This window comes from Salvelinus fontinalis, chromosome 6 (assembly GCF_029448725.1).
Source record: "Salvelinus fontinalis isolate EN_2023a chromosome 6, ASM2944872v1, whole genome shotgun sequence".
Lineage (NCBI taxonomy): Eukaryota > Metazoa > Chordata > Actinopteri > Salmoniformes > Salmonidae > Salvelinus > Salvelinus fontinalis.
The window spans coordinates 54,796,428-54,812,924 of NC_074670.1; the positions used below are offsets into that span (position 1 = coordinate 54,796,428).

At 44.1% G+C, this 16,497-nt stretch overlaps 1 protein-coding gene across 2 annotated transcripts in view; it reads left to right on the forward strand.

Annotated features, from left to right (window-relative positions):
• Positions 1-11,896, forward strand: part of ankrd50 (ankyrin repeat domain 50) — a 44,111-nt gene extending 32,215 nt beyond the window's left edge. For both annotated transcript variants that reach the window (XM_055927167.1, XM_055927169.1), the window contains 2 exons: positions 4,893-8,434; positions 8,937-11,896. In XM_055927167.1, the coding sequence (XP_055783142.1) occupies positions 4,893-8,431 (3,539 nt within the window). In that variant the 3' untranslated portion in view covers positions 8,432-8,434; positions 8,937-11,896. The remainder of the gene's footprint in view (positions 1-4,892; positions 8,435-8,936) is intronic.
• The last annotated feature ends 4,601 nt before the right edge of the window (positions 11,897-16,497 follow it).

Here is a 16,497-nt window from a genome sequence, read left to right on the forward strand (position 1 = left end):
CTGCAGTTAAAAGAAAACACGCTTCTTGAAAGGCCTGTGCAACATGAGTCATGCAGACCTCTGATAGCAGTTCATTGTGTTGCTAGTTACTACATCTGCTACTGCGATGAGCCAAAGTTTTTGCCTCAACTTTCTCTTGTGTTCTTCTGTGCCACACGAGGAGAACAATGATATCGCCATGACTGCACAGCAGAGTTTCAGGCCATATGAAGTGATGTCTGTGATGACTCAAGTGGGAATTGTAGATCAGATTCCTCCATTTATAGATATTTAATGAAAAGACCTCTGGTGTGTTCAGACAGGGGGCCCATGCTTGTTCATTTCTTTCTTTTCCTTTCTCTGGGCCCCTGGAAATGTTTTCAGGGATAACGCTCTATTTCAAGATGGCTGTGGTTAACTTGCTCTCTCTCTTTTCCTCCTCTTGACTTTTCCACATCACCAGTGTTCATAATGTACATATGAACAACTATGTAGGAACTGGGGGAGGACAGTAGTCTCAAAACTGTAGGAGAGAAGGAGTGCATTTGTTGTTAATCGTTGTCTAGAGAAATAACTAACTGCTACAGTGCAGTCTGATTCACTGATACTCTGATGGCGGGTTACACATGTCTAAATCAAACATTGAGACAACCTTTTAAAAGACAACATGCTGAGGCAAAAGCTTCCGGCTGGCTAAAATAGACTTTTAGGTCATCTGTCATAGATATCGCTCAGTCCCCCCTCTTAATGGCCTCTTCCTCCTCTCGGGCAGTGGGTTTCCTGTCTCCGCTGGAGGGATCCCGAATGCTTAGCGAAGAATGAGACTTAGGTGGAGCAGGAGGCCACAGGGCCTGGGAGAGGCAGTGGAAAATACTCTGTTGCTAAAAACATTGACTGACACACAGAGGCTTTGGGTCATTGGGTTGTAAGTAATATTATGGTGATCCTACTGTACTCTGTTATTAGTGACTACATTATGTAGGACAGACTAGCTGCATAGTTTTTTGTCGTTTCCGTTATAGCATGGAATGGTAATATACCACAGATAGCCGTTTGTAATTATTAGGAATGGCATTTTATAATGTAGAACATAATTAGCCGTAACTTGCATGGAACATTTTATATTCCTCAAGGATTGGTTATTCGCACATGTATGAGTACTGCCAGGTGCATGTATCGAAAGCTACAATGACAATGATTAGAGGGGTGTGCCTCATGTACCTACAGGTGTGGCTCCATTGCCCCTGTGTGGGATAAGGTTTCATAGTCTTCTTTCTGCATAGTCTTATTAATGGAGGGAACAATGCCACAGGCTTTGTGATACTTGTGCACAGACAATCAAACCAACCCAGTTTGTAGTATTAATGGCACTGATTGATTCTGAGCATGTTAATTGTGTCTAAATGTTGTCATTAGTCTCTGTCTAGAATCCTCTCAGATCCTTACTTTGTAATGTTTGTTTTATTTATTATGTGGGTGTGTTTAAGGTACCTTCATTTAATTAACCCGGTTACCCTAACCCAGGCAGCAGGAAATGAGCTCATTTATTCAGGAAACATTTAGAAGCGGCTTGTTTTTGATGATGTAGGCAATTAGATAAAAGAAAGGAATTTAACACCCGTTTCCCACAGCAGGAGGCTAGTTTAGAATTGCGAAATATGTCAACATTGAACGAGTCTCTTGTTTCCCGTCTGCCCCAGAAGGCCTGAGACCATGGGAACAGTAAATAAATCTATGCGGAAATGCTTCCCCTGCCCTTGGGTGTGTAGCCTGAGCTAACTGCTTCAACATGAAGGAAGTTTCCCCCTGCATGTCTGTTAGCAGTCTGGCATGGAGCTGTTTTCCCCTATCTGGGAAAGGATTGCTACTGCACATTAGTGGGTCATTCATTAAGACCCATGGCGATTTCTTTCTGAAGGTCTGGTCTGTGCATGTAGTCTGTTAATGAGTGAAGCAGTAGAGTTGTCTTATGGCCATCGGTGTACTATAAAATGGAAATGGCTCCCAGGTGTTACCTACTTTGTGGCTTTTCTCTCAAATATATTACAGTACAGGTCTGAATGCATGTTTCTGAGGTATGTGAGGAGAGGTCATTTTAATGAATTAGTTGTGCCCTGAGCTTTAATTAATTAGTTGGGCCCTGAGCTTTAATGAATTAGTTGGGCCCTGAGGTTTAATGAATTAGTTGGGCCCTAAAGTTTAATGAATTAGTTGGGCCCTGAGCTTTAATGAATTAGTTGGGCCCTGAGCTTTAATGAATTAGTTGGGCCCTGAGCTTTAATGAATTAGTTGGGCCCTGAGCTTTAAGGATTTTGATGTGTATTGTATAAGAAAGTCTGTCTTGCATACTTTATTTTCCAAAAGTAGTTAGACTAAACAAAAATAGAAACGCAACATATAAAGTGTTGGTCCCATGTTTCATGAGCTGAAATAGAAGATCCCAGAAATGTTCCATACGCACAGTAATCGTATTTCTCTCAAAATGTGTGCACAAATCCATTTACATCCCTGTTAGTGAGCATTTCTCCTTTGCCAAGATAATCCATCGACCGGACAGGTGTGGCATATCAAGAAGCTAGTTAAAAAGCATGATCATTACACAGATACCTTGTGCTGGGGACAATAAAAGGCCACTCTAAAATGTGCAGTTTTGTCACACAACACAATGCCACAGATGTCTCAAGTTTTGAGGGACTGTGCAATTGGCATGCTGACTGCAGGAATGTCCACCAGAGATGTTGCCAGAGAATTGAATGTAACTTTCTCTACCATAAGCCGCCTCCAACATTGTTTTAGAGAATTTGACAGTGCGTCCAACCGGCCTCACAACTGCACACCACATGAATGGCGTTGTGTGGGAGAGCCGTTTGCTGATGTAAGCATTGTGAACAGAGTGCCCCATGGTGGCGATGGGGTTTTGGTATGGACAGACATAAGCTACGAACAAGATGGCAATTTGAATTCACAGAGCTACCGTGACGAGATCCTGAGGCCCATCATTGTGCCATTCTTCCACCGCCATCACCTCATGTTTCAGTATGATTTCTGCCAATATCCAGCAACTTTTCACAGCCATTGAAGAGGACTGGGACAGCATTCCACAGGCCACAATCAACAGCCTGATCACTCTATGCGAAGGAGATGTGTCACGCTGCATGAGGCAAATCGTGGTCACACCAGAAACTGACTGGTTTTCTTGTCCAAGCCCCTACTTATTTTTAAGGTATTTGTGGCCAACACAAATACCTTTAAAAATATATATATCTGTCAGTCATATATATCCCAGTCATGATATATATATATCCCAGTCATGTGAAATCCATAGATTAGGGGCTAATTAACTTTTTACTGATTTCCTTATGAATTGCAAGTCAGTAAAATCTTTGAAATTGTTGCATGTTGCGTCCACAAATGTCCATGTGTCTGCTCAAACGGTCAGAAACAGACTCCATGAGGGTGGTATGAGGGCCCGACATCCACAGGTGGGGGTTGAGCTTACAGCCCAACACCGTGCAGGACGTTTGGCATTTGCCAGAGAACACCAATATTGGCAAATTCGCCACTGGTGCCCTGTGCTCTTCACAGATAAAAGCAGGTTCACACTGAGCACATGAGCACGTGACAGAGTCTGAAGACGCCGTGGAGAACGTTCTGCTGCCTGCAACATCCTCCAGCATGACCGGTTTGGCGGTGGGTCAGTCATGGTGTGGGGTGGCATTTCTTTGTGGGGCCGCACAGCCCTCCATGTGCTCGCAAGAGGTAGCCTGACTGCCATTAGGTACCGAGATGAGATCCTCAGACCCCTTGTGAGACCATATGCTGACACATGCACATTTGTGGCCTGCTGGAGGTCATTTTGCAGGGCTCTGGCAGTGCACCTCCTTGCACAAAGGCGGAGGTAGCGGTCCTGCTGCTGGGTTGTTGCCCTCCTACGGCCTCCTCCACGTCTCCTGATGTACTGGCCTGTCTCCTGGTAGCGCCTCCATGCTCTGGACACTACGCTGACAGACACAGCAAACCTTTTTGCCACAGCTCGCATTGCTGTGCCATCCTGGATGAACTGCACTACCTGAGCCACTTGTGTGGGTTGTAGACTCCGTCTCATGCTACCACTAGAGTAAAAGCACCGCCAGCATTCAAAAGTGACCAAAACATCAGCCAGGAAGCATAGGAACTGAGAAGTGGTCTGCGGTCACCACCTGCAGAACCATTTCTTTATTGGGGGTGTCTTGCTAATTGGCTATAATTTCTACCTTGTGTCTATTCCATTTGCACAACAGCATGTGACATTTATTGTCAATCAGTGTTGCTTCCTAAGTGGACAGTTTGATTTCACAGAAGTGTGATTGACTTGGAGTGACATTGTGTTGTTTAAGTGTTCCCTTTATTTTTTTGAGCAGTGTATATTGTGTTTTCTTAGGATAATCAAAAGCCTTATGCATCAAATACCCCTTTAGAGCATCAATTACAGCTGCTTTGTTTTCCGTAGTCCTTCACAAAATATCTGCCATACTGATGCTGGACTGATTACTCTGCCAGAGACCAGGGTCATGCTCTCAATTCCTTTGAAAGGTTTTATTTTAACAACATGGCTTTACCACTAATTAGTCTCTGCTTTAGGAAATGAAAGCTTGATGTAATATAATTTTTCAAAGGTAAAAGATCAATGGGAAAATGGAGTGACTATATTCTGAAGGTCAGACGTCTTTCTGAGAATTTAGGGTCACCATGGGAAAATGTATTACTTATCTTTGTATGAGTGCTGAAATTCAGTGGAAAGACTAATTATACCCGCTCTGTATTACTCTGATACACTGTAACACTGCCATATTAATATTGGAAATGTGTGGGAAAAAGTTGGTGGAAATGAAAGTTGGTGGTAAACTAATCGTTTTTTTCCTTCTATTTTCTAGGATTCCGTAAAATCAGCCTGGATGACCTTCGTAAAGCCTACATCGTCAAGGACGTGCAGCAGTACATCCTCCACAGACTCGACCAGGAGGAGGCCCTTCGCCAGCATCTTACCAAGGAGACGGCCGAGATGCTAAACCAGCTGCACATCAAAAGCAGCGGCTGCTTCCTGTACCTGGAGCGAGTGCTGGATGGGGTGGTGGAGAACTTCATCATGCTGCGAGAGATCCGCGACATCCCCGGCACGCTCAACGGCCTCTACTTGTGGCTCTGCCAAAGGCTGTTTGTACGGAAGCAGTTTGCCAAAGTCCAGCCCATCCTCAACGTGATCCTCGCCACCTGCAGGCCGCTTACTGTCAAGGAGCTTTACTATGCTGTCTGGACCAAAAACATGGCCCTCACCATGGAGGACTTTCAGAAGAAGATGGACATCCTCTCCAAGTTGTTGATCGATGGCCTCAGAAGTACTAAGATCCTCTTTCACTACAGTTTTGCCGAGTGGCTCCTGGATGTTAAGCATTGTACCCAAAAGTACTTGTGTAATGAAGCGGAGGGACATAGAATGATGGCAATGAGTTACACTTGCAGGGCCAAGCAGCTCAAACCGCTGGAGGTGCAGGAGTTTGCCCTGCATCTGATCAAATCCAACCTGAAGATAGACTCTTTCAACCTGGCTCTTTGGATGGTGTGGAATGGCACACCCACTAAAGACTCTCTTTCCACCTCCATACCTAAAGAACAGGAGGTGCTGCAGCTTCTGGTCAAAGCTGGGGCTCATGTCAACAACGAGGACGACCATGCCTCCTGCATAGTGCAGCAGGCACTGGAGAGAGAGGATTCCATTCGGACATTGCTAGACAATGGGGCCTCTGTGAACCAATGTGACTCCAGTGGCAGAACTTTGCTGGCCAATGCTGCGTACAGTGGAAACCTGGATGTGGTGAACTTTCTCATATCCAGGAGAGCCAACATGGAGCTGGAGGACAGCCATGGACAAACGGCACTTACTCTTGCTGCAAGACAAGGGCACACTAAGGTGGTCAACTGCCTCATTGGCTGTGAGGCAAACATCAATCACACAGACCATGATGGGTGGACCGCCCTTAGGTCTGCGGCCTGGGGTGGGCATTCAGAGGTGGTGTCTGCTCTCCTCTACGCCGGTGCCAAAGTTGACTGTGCTGATGCCGACAGCAGAACCGCCTTGAGAGCCGCAGCTTGGGGAGGCCATGAAGACATCGTGCTGAACCTCCTCCAACACGGGGCAGAAGTCAACAAAGCAGACAATGAAGGAAGGACGGCTCTCATTGCAGCGGCATACATGGGGCACAGAGAAATCGTAGAGCACCTCTTGGAACATGGGGCAGAGGTGAACCATGAAGATGCGGACGGAAGGACAGCACTCTCAGTTGCTGCTCTCTGTGTGCCTGCCAGTAAAGGTCATGCCTCTGTCGTAAGCCTCCTCATTGACAGGGGTGCAGAGGTCGACCACTGCGACAAAGACTGCATGACACCCCTCCTTGTGGCTGCCTATGAAGGACATGTGGACGTAGTTGATCTGCTGCTGGAAGGTGGAGCTGATGTGGATCACACTGACAACAATGGCCGAACTCCTCTTCTTGCAGCAGCATCCATGGGCCATGCCTCTGTTGTCAATACCCTGCTTTTCTGGGGTGCAGCTGTAGACAGCATCGACAGTGAAGGAAGAACTGTTCTGAGCATAGCGTCTGCTCAAGGGAATGTAGAGGTGGTCCGAACTCTGCTGGACAGAGGGCTGGATGAAAATCACAGAGATGACTCAGGCTGGACCCCACTGCACATGGCCTCATTCGAGGGTCACCGGCAAGTATGCGATGCCCTCATTGAGCAAGGTGCCCGATGCACAGAGGTGGATAACGATGGTCGAATACCCCTGATATTGTCTGCGCAAGAGGGCCACTATGACTGTGTCCACATTCTTCTGGAAAACAAGTCTTGCATCGACCAGAGAGGTTACGATGGGAGGAATTCTCTCAGGGCGGCTGCACTGGAAGGCCACAGGGATATTGTTGAACTGTTGCTGAGTCATGGTGCTGATATAGATTATAAAGACGCAGACGGACGCCCAACATTATACATATTGGCACTTGAGAATCAGCTAGCAATGGCGGAGTACTTCCTGGAAAATGGGGCAAATGTGGAAGTCAGCGACACAGAGGGAAGGACAGCCCTCCACGTGTCCTGCTGGCAAGGGCATGTAGAAATGGTCAGGATGCTGATCAACTATCATGCCGACGTGAACTCTTGTGACAACGAGAAACGATCCGCCCTCCAGTCAGCAGCTTGGCAAGGCCACGCAAACGTTGTGCAGTTCTTGATTGACAATGGCACTCACGTGGATAATACATGTAATCAGGGGGCAACAGCGCTTGGCATTGCTGCCCAAGAGGGGCACAGAGATGTAGTGCAGATCCTTCTGGAGCATGGCGCTGACCCCAACCACGCAGACCAGTTTGGACGCACAGCCATGCGTGTGGCTGCAAAAGGGGGGCATTCAATGATCATCAAACTTCTTGAGAAGTATGGGGCCTCGAGTCTTAATGGCTGTAGTCCTTCGCCAGTACACACTATGGAACAGAAAATCCCACTCTCTGTATCTGGGAAAATGCACTCCCTCACAATCAAATCCAACAGCTCTGGCAGCACAGGGGCTGGAGATATGCAGTCATCTGGACGTGGTTTACAGAACGGTCCTGTCAACGCCTTCAGCTCCCCTTCGGAATCTCCTGACTCTACCGTGGACAGACAGAAGTTGTCTCTCTCAAATAATTCCCTCAAAAGTTCTAAGAACTCCTCACTGAGAACCACCTCGTCCACAGCGACTGCACAGACTGTGCCGATAGATAGTTTCCACGGAATGACCTTCACAGAGCAAATCCAGCAACACTCTCTGCCTCGCAGTCGGAGCCGACAATCCATCGTCTCACCTTCCTCCACCACCAAGTCCATTGGACATCAGCCGGGGTCTCCAAGTGAATTTGACTGGGCTCAGGTTAAGCCAAGTCTCAAGTCGACCAAAGGGAGTAAGACCGAAAATACCACATCCAACAGCAAAGGGGGGTCTGGAGACAAGAAAAGGCTCAAGAGCATTGGCTCAACCCAGGGTCAGGTGTTAGAATATGAGATGACCCAGTTTGATAAGAGGATTGCGCTCAACAAGTCTGTAGCGAGCATTGCGGTGAAAGATCCTCATTGCAAGATCATGGTTGGTGGCTCCACCCAGCCAGAAGTGGGACTGACCCAAGAGCAGTTGTTCATCCAACAGCAGAGCATTGCAGAGAAGAAGCGAAATGGCATTATGACCAACCCCAACTACCATCTTCAGGGCAATCAGGTTTTCCTCGGGAGGGTTTCTGTCCATAGGACTGTACAGAATAGAGGACACCAGGACGTTCTGGAGAACTACCCTATAGGGGAGACTGAATTAAGCCTTAAACAAGTCTTGAAACTGCAGATAGAAGGATCTGACCCTGGGTTTAACTACAAAAAGGAGACTCCATTATAGCTGGTAAGTGTTTAAACTAATCTGATGTCATGCTTTTTTCTAAGCATTAACCACCGACTCTAGAGTTCTTCTGGCGTTCAACAGTTGTTTTATTAATGATATAATAAGTAGATGATCAATTCAGACGTGCTTTATTTTCAGAATGGTTTCAAATGGTTTCATTACATCTTGAAGATATAAGTACAAGTTAACAACATGCAGGGATGGGATGTAGGCTGAAGATCAGAATCCCTGTATACTAGTATACATGTCTGTATATTACTTGTATGATTGATTGCCACGTTGTTGATACAGTATGTTGTTATTAAAATACAATCTAATGACTCACTCACCACTACTGGAAACACTGTATGGAAATATCCTGTCAATATTTTATTATCATTAGTAGAACTTAAACAAACTTGAACATGACTGATGCATTTCAAAGAATGTCCTTCTCTGGCCAAGAAGACTACGATGTTTTCCAACTCAGCACTAACCCAAATCATTTTCATTACCGTTTCAGATGTCTTGAATGCCATTCGTCATGCAGACATCGGAGGGAATGTGCCAAAGCAACTATTTTCATCCGCATAAGAACCGATTGAATTGTTTTCCACTCTCAAGTGGAACACCTCAGAAAACCTAAGGGAAGAATGTTGATCGCTGCACAAGGCTTACATGAACTGATACTTCAATGTGCCTACATCTGTTACAGTCTTCTCAGTGTAATCATGCACACTATCATTTAATTTAATGTATTGATATTTATGCAGTGTATGCACTTTTTAAAAAGAGAATGACAAACATGCATTTGTTCAGTCTCCTGTTTATGCTCATGTGTTTCAAACTAATTGTTCAAAAGGATCATATATTTTTTTTGTGTGTTGTTTTGTCCTGCAATCATACACACCAACAGCAATTCACCGCTGAGTACATTGTCCCATCTGATCAGAGGGACATCAAGATAATCGATGACATGGGATAATGTTGCACGCGTTGATACTCTGTCTTTCTGAAAACCCCAAATAATCGGTGTTAACTTTGTTCAGTGTGCTAAGCATATACTATATATAACAAAGTATGTGGACACCCCTTCAAATGAGTGGATTCTGCTATTTCAGCCCCACAAGCGCGCAGAAATGCAATCTCCATAGACAAACATTGTCAGTAGAATGGCCTGAAGAACACAGTGACTTTCAACATGGCACAGTCATAGGATGCCGCCTTTCCAACAAGTCAGTTTGTCAAATTTCAGCCCTGCTAGAGCTGCCCCGGTCAACTGTAAGTGCTATTATTGTGAAGTGGAAATGTCTAGGAGCAACAACGGCATGCCTTGAAGTGGTAGCTCAGAATAGGACCACTGAGTGCTGAAGCGCGTAAAAATGGTCTGTCCTCGTTTGCAACACTCACTACCGAGTTCCAAACTGCCTCTGGAAGCAACGTCGGCACAATAAGTGCTCCTCGGGAGCTTCATGAAATGGGTTTCCATGGCTGAGCAGCCGCACGCAAACCACACACAAGTATAAGGCTCGCCGCCATTGTACTCTGCAGCAGTGGAAACGTGTTCTCTGGAGTGATGAATCACACTTCACCATCTGGCAGTCCGACGGAAGAATCTGGGTTTAGTGGATGCCAGGAGAACGCTACCTGCCCCAATGCATAGTGCCAACTAAAGTTTGGTGGAGGAGGAATAATGGTCTGGGGCTGTTTTCATGGGGTTTGTAGCCTAGTGGTTAGGTAGCCTAGTGGTTAGAGCGTTGAACTTGTAACTGAAAGGTTGCTAGATCAGAGCTGATAAGGTAAAAATCTGTTGTTCTGCCCCTGAACAAGGCAGTTAACACAGGCTGTCATTGAAAATAAGAATTTGTTCTTAACTGACTTGCCTCATTAAATAGAAAATGGTTCAGGCTAGGCCCCTTAGTTCCAGTTAAGGGAAATCTTAGTGCTGTGACATTCTAGACAATTCTGTGCTTCCTACCTGTTTCAGCATGTCAATGTGCACAAAGTGAGGTCCATGCAGAAATGGTGTGGAAGAACTTGACTGGCCTGACCTCAGCACCTTCGGGATGAATTGGAATGCCGACTGTGAGTCAGGCCTAATCGCCCAACATCAGTGTCCGACCTCACTAATGCTCTTGTAGCTGAATGGAAGCAAGTCCCACAACAATGTTTCAACATCTAGTGGAAAGCCTTCCCAGAAGAGTGGAGGCTATTATAGCAGCAAAGGGGGACCAACTCCATATTAATGCCTATCATTTTGGAATGAGCTGTTTGACAGGCAGGTGTCCACATACTTCTGGTCATGTAGACTATGCTGTGTGTAATATGATAATAGTTAAGGCAATTTGCTATACAAGTATAATCAAGCATATTTATTTAGGAAAAAGCCACTTTCATTTGTATTGTAAGCTCTATCATGGTGCTGTGTTCAAAAAATTCCTGCAGTTATTTTGGACTCCATTTTGGTCGTCTTGAAACTATTTTCTTTGCTGTGTGTATTGTAGTACTGCAGACACAGTAGCTAAGGGGGAGAGTTCGTTGAAAACGTTACACAAATGTGATTTCATTTTGTCCCTGTGGGACTTTTCATTTGTTTCTGTGTGCATTTAAAGGGATTAAAATAACCGTTAGTATACTGTCAACTACAGAGTTTGGTGCTGAATGCAAAGGTTTCAAAGCTTAAGCCGGGTTGAATGCATTCGTTGACAGAATTCTATATATAACCTGCAATGCAAGAAACTAAATTCAAGCTTTGTTTCCCCTATTGTAGTGTGGCTATGTTTTGATAATTGCAGTATATTTTGTGGCAAGACACAAAAAAGGCTTAAGGTTTACTTGTCACGACTTCACCTAGTAGTAGACTTCAATAATATGATGTTTTTAAGCCATTGTTTGAAATGTATGCTTATCATGCCAAAGTTGAAACAGCTTTTTTCTTCTTCGCCCGAGCGGCTGCAGATCAGTTACCCCAGCTCTGGCTCCGCTGGCAAGGGAGGGTCCTGGAGATGGTGCTTTGGGATTGGAAACATGTGTTTCTAATGGACTATGTGGAGCTGTGTGAGCATTTGCGAGTCATATTTTTGCAGGCTTTTCACAATGTTAACAGTGAGCAATTTTGTGCCAAGAGAAAGAAAAAAACGTAAAGCTGTCGCATGCACAAACACATACGGTATAAGCCCAAGTCAAAGCCCTCCGCTCTCCGGTACAGCTTGAAGGTGTGCTACAGTATGAAGGTATAAAGGAAGGTCTCATTTTAGGATAAATTCTGGACAAGTATTCAAACTTGTTTCGCCATCTATCAAACTGTCATTACTTGTCTTGCCTGTGTCGTCTGTAATATCGTTTTGAATTGACCCTAAACAATTTGATTGTAAATAGCTTACCATGTACATTGAACTTTTCATTTAAAAACGTATTTCCTGTACTCTATTAAGCCACATTTTTTGATGTATATTAAAGTGCTTAATAAACATATTTGCTTTACTGCTGGAAGTTAGACTCTCTATTGTTACATTATTGTAATTTAATTATCACCATATTCTCAATTAATCCTTTTAACCACTGTACCAGACACTTAACAGAGATGCATACTATGCTATGTCTGTTCCCTATATGATAACCTTACGTGTCAAAGGCCATTACATGCATCCCTAAGCATTGGGCAACCGTTTCTTCTCTTGTCAAATAATTGCCTGTTTTGGCATTGTTGCCTGCCTTAATGCGTTGAATCTCATGAGGCCTACATATACACACAGATTGACTTGATCACTGTATCCTCTCGAGAAGTATGTCACGTTCTGGGATAGTCGTTTCCCAATGAACCTTGTGTCAATTGTGTTATCTAATAATAATACATGGCTTTCTACTGTTTACTTCAGCAATGACACGTAGGTCAGCTATATGATGCAACATACAAAGGTCATCTGTTGATTCATTGGATAATGTATTTTACTGACAAATTGACACTGAAATTTATCCAACTCCCATTTTTCAACGAGTCTCCATAGTGGATATCTGACTCAAATTAAAGATTGCATTGCAACCATAATTATTTATAGCCATCTTATCCGAGCATAGATGAAGTCAAATAAAAGCCTGATTCAGTAGCCCCCAGTGGGGTGGACATTTGGTCATAATGCAGATGGTAGATAAAGAATAGGGTCTGATTTTCCTGTTATTAAAGCTATATAACCACAGGCTACACTGTCAATCTTTCCCCACCGTGCAGTTGATGGTGGAGGGCCTAACCAGGACATTGCATGCATCGCAGCACTTGGATCAAACTGAAGTGGAACAGAGGGCTGTGCCAAGCTCCATCACAGCTCTGGTTCACTCAGTTCACCACATAGGAAGAGATACATGAGAGGTCTGATCACAGGGACGGTATCGTACGATACAAGGGCGATTAACTGTTTAATCTACTTCCAAATAAATAAAGTTGATATTATGCTTGATTTTGAAGCAGATTGAAGCAAACATTTGTAATCAAAACAGTTATTAGCAGTTTATTTTTATAGGTTGGCGATTATAATGGGTATTTCCCTTTTCTGTTATCATCCTTTTGACAGTAAGTAACTTCGATCGTTGCACCCTTTTCATCCAGGCATTGACTGAACAGGAAAATGGTGTTATTTTGTGGTTTCGAATATACAAATCTAATTACTATAGGTTTAGTTGTTGTGGTTTGGGTGGTGGAGTTGTGCATTCGATGCGATTTTCAGGCTATTCTGTAATACAGAAATGAGCCCATCAAAACAAAGAGACTAATCTTGCTCTATGGACTTCAGAGCTTCCAACTACAAACAAGGGTGACATGGTCTTTGATATCTCCCCCCTCCAGTAATAAAGAAGTTCTGTTGTAGGTCCTCACATATAGAATGTGTTAAGGGGATTCAACCAGGGTGTTAATGAGCAAATCAGCTGGTGATGACATCATCAGGAGTGTCCATGGTTGGGTCTTTCTCTTGGACTCTGCCAGTGTCCACATCTGTTTCTCCTCCTTTTTGGATTCTCACAATACAACCTCTGAACAGAGCACAATTGTTTTTCCGTAGACCAATTTCAAGTAATATTGCATTCAAACGACTTGGTAAATGGACGCATCTGGCACGTTTTGATGCCAGTCTGTTCATGAGTGATCTTTAGACATGTGATGGGACAATATGCCGCTGTGGTGTTTCAAAACAAGCACATTTATTGGATGAGCTGGATTGGAGTGAGGAAGTATAGTGTACATTCTGTCAGCACAGACACTGTAGGAGCTGGTGAGGAGCAGCAAAGAAGGGCCGTGGAGAAATCTCTCAATGGGAAATATAAGTCCACTCATTCATTTATTTTATGACAAAAGTGCCGTGAGGCATAACACTTTATCCGTCTGGTTCGCAAATTGAAATCGCCAGAGGTTTCCATTGCTAGGGTTTTCTTAATAATCATAAATATTTTGAATTCTGCTGAACGTTCCTGCAATGAGATAATAACTTACTGGAGGAAAAGGTTATGATTTGCGTATGCTGGATGGAGATTTATTATGTTGCAGATGGAGGCGGAAAATGAACTTCAGAGCAGCATTAAATACATGCCCTGCTGCATATCTCATTACCTTGGGGGCTGGCACTGCACTCTCCTGAGTTATATGTTGGGGAAAGGGAACGTTTCTCTTCATATGAGGCAATGTTTTAAGGCAAAGGACATGACTGAACAGATAGTAAAAGAAGACGTTAAACAACCATTTGTTAAGACTGAAATCATAAAAGCAATGTGGAAAGTAGACTTGTGTTCTGAGATGATACCCTTCAGAGGAATGAATGAATTGGCCTTCATGAGTAACAATGAGTACAAAATAAACAGTTTCTAAGCGATACTTTTCAAAGTCTTTTTAGATGTGTTTTTCACTTGCTGCCCTCCTTTTTGATCAAAGGCAGAATCAAACCAAATATTGATATGCAATGATAAAAACATGCCTTGTTCAATAAAGGTAGCTATCTATATGACGATATTTTGATAGCAGGTGCCTCAAGAAAGATAATGCTAATATTTCACATAAAATAATAACAGTATATGCATATTCCGTATGCCTTTGTTGCTTAAGGTTACCTAATCCCTATGATCTATCAAGAAAAGTGGATAAAAAGCCTTAAAGGACTCTCCAAATAAAATCTGTTCTCTTTGATGCTCGAAGCGATGGCCCAGTATGTACACAGGTGTCCTAGTTTCACTGTAGTCTGAATACCCCTCATGACTGAACATTCATATCTGGCATTTCTTCACAATAGTTTTAGAATATGTGTTGTCACTGAGGAGACATTTCCTTTGAAAGGCTGGCCTTTAGTATGTGAATCGCCCATATACTATACCTTTGTACCACACAGACGTAATTTTTCATTACAGATGAAGCCAAGGGAAATAAACAGCAGTTCAACAGCCTAACCATCCCAGTGGCCAAGACAGAGGACTACATTAAACTGCTGTTTGTAGCATTTGATACTGTAGCTTGTGATACCTTCTATGTTTCATGTCTGTGGGACACAAGCGAACTGGAATCTTGCAGAGACAGCTGGGAATAATCATCAACAGATTTGCCTTCCCCCTTACGGCTATTAACATTGTGCACAACGGAATGAGATTGAATCTCTATCAAATACACCATTCGCTATCAAACCGCGAAACTGAGGAATACGAAAGCGCACGCATCTATGCATATTGATAAGCTACATGAACAGCTTATTATAGTAGGGAGTTGGTGAATTTTAGCAGTGGCGACTTTCTTCAGGAAATACTCCTCGCTGACTGTTGCTTGGTTCAGCTCAGGACACCAGTGCTCTTCTCTGCTCTGCTTTCCACTGCGTCGAGCGAATGAAAATATTAGGTGTAGAAGGGCCCTGGGACAAATGTGGAGAAGAAACAAAAAACGATTACTGTGTATGAGGGAACTGAGAATGAGTATGGAAGGAGCCTGGAAATCAACATAGTGAAATGACAAGCAAGGCTAGATTTGAGTGCCAGACGATAGCATGAACTCCAGAGGGCGTTGTTGAATATTGTTGAATACAGTGTGGAGAAAGGGTCTGAAGACACCGGGGGAACACGAGATGGTTAGCTGCTGGACACCAATAAGAGTTACTTTAACCAAACAACTATGGCCATGACTCCAGGGCTAAGACAAACTGGCGAGGCAGAAAGGCTTAACTTGTGGGCAGCCAAAGTGTGCAGACTGATGTGTTGCCTTACTAACTGATCATTCCGTCAAAACCTGCCGCTCCATCGGGCCATGCGTTAACTACCATCGGGCCATGCGTTAACTACCATCGAAGTCATTGACCCACCCTTTGTGTTCGAGTGACCCTCAAAGTTAACCGCAATTCAGCACAATCAGTGCATGACCTTCCGACTCAGCACTCCCCAAATGCGCATTCTCACTGGCCCCATGGCCCTTCACGTACCCCTCAACCCCTATTCCAGGTCAGTACCTTTGACTCCTCGTAAAGGGGCCCCTTTCTGCTGCTCTGGCCAGTCAAGCAGCACATATAGTCTAAACTCATTAACCACAGAGGCTGGGCTGTGGAAGAGGTAAGGGCTCTCAAGTGGTCTGTCATCTATTTGACCTACTGACTGTGTGTACACATACATGTGCCACAAATACCATTTGAATATTTGCAGTGCACATAAATACATTTATTACATTTTTTATTTAACTAGGCAAGTCAGTAATGAACAAATTCTTATTTACAATGGCGGCCTACACCGGCCAAACCTGGACAACGCTGGACCAATTTTCCGCAGCCCTATGAGACTCTCAATCACGGCTGGTTGTGATACAGCCTGAATTCAAACCAGGGTGTCTGTAGTGACGTCTCTAGCACTGAGATGCATTCCTTAGACCACTGCGCCACCTGGGATCCCAAACATGTAGCCTTGGGTAGTAGTTACTATCACCTAGAACGCGCCTCTGGCTAGGTCTGTGTACTTTTCTTGATAGCCATGTAACAATTTATTTTCGGCCCTTGGGTCGTGTCTGAAACTTCTTTAAAAACATATAATTTCACACTGGAATGAGTAACTGAGACAAATATGTTGGGTATGACGTG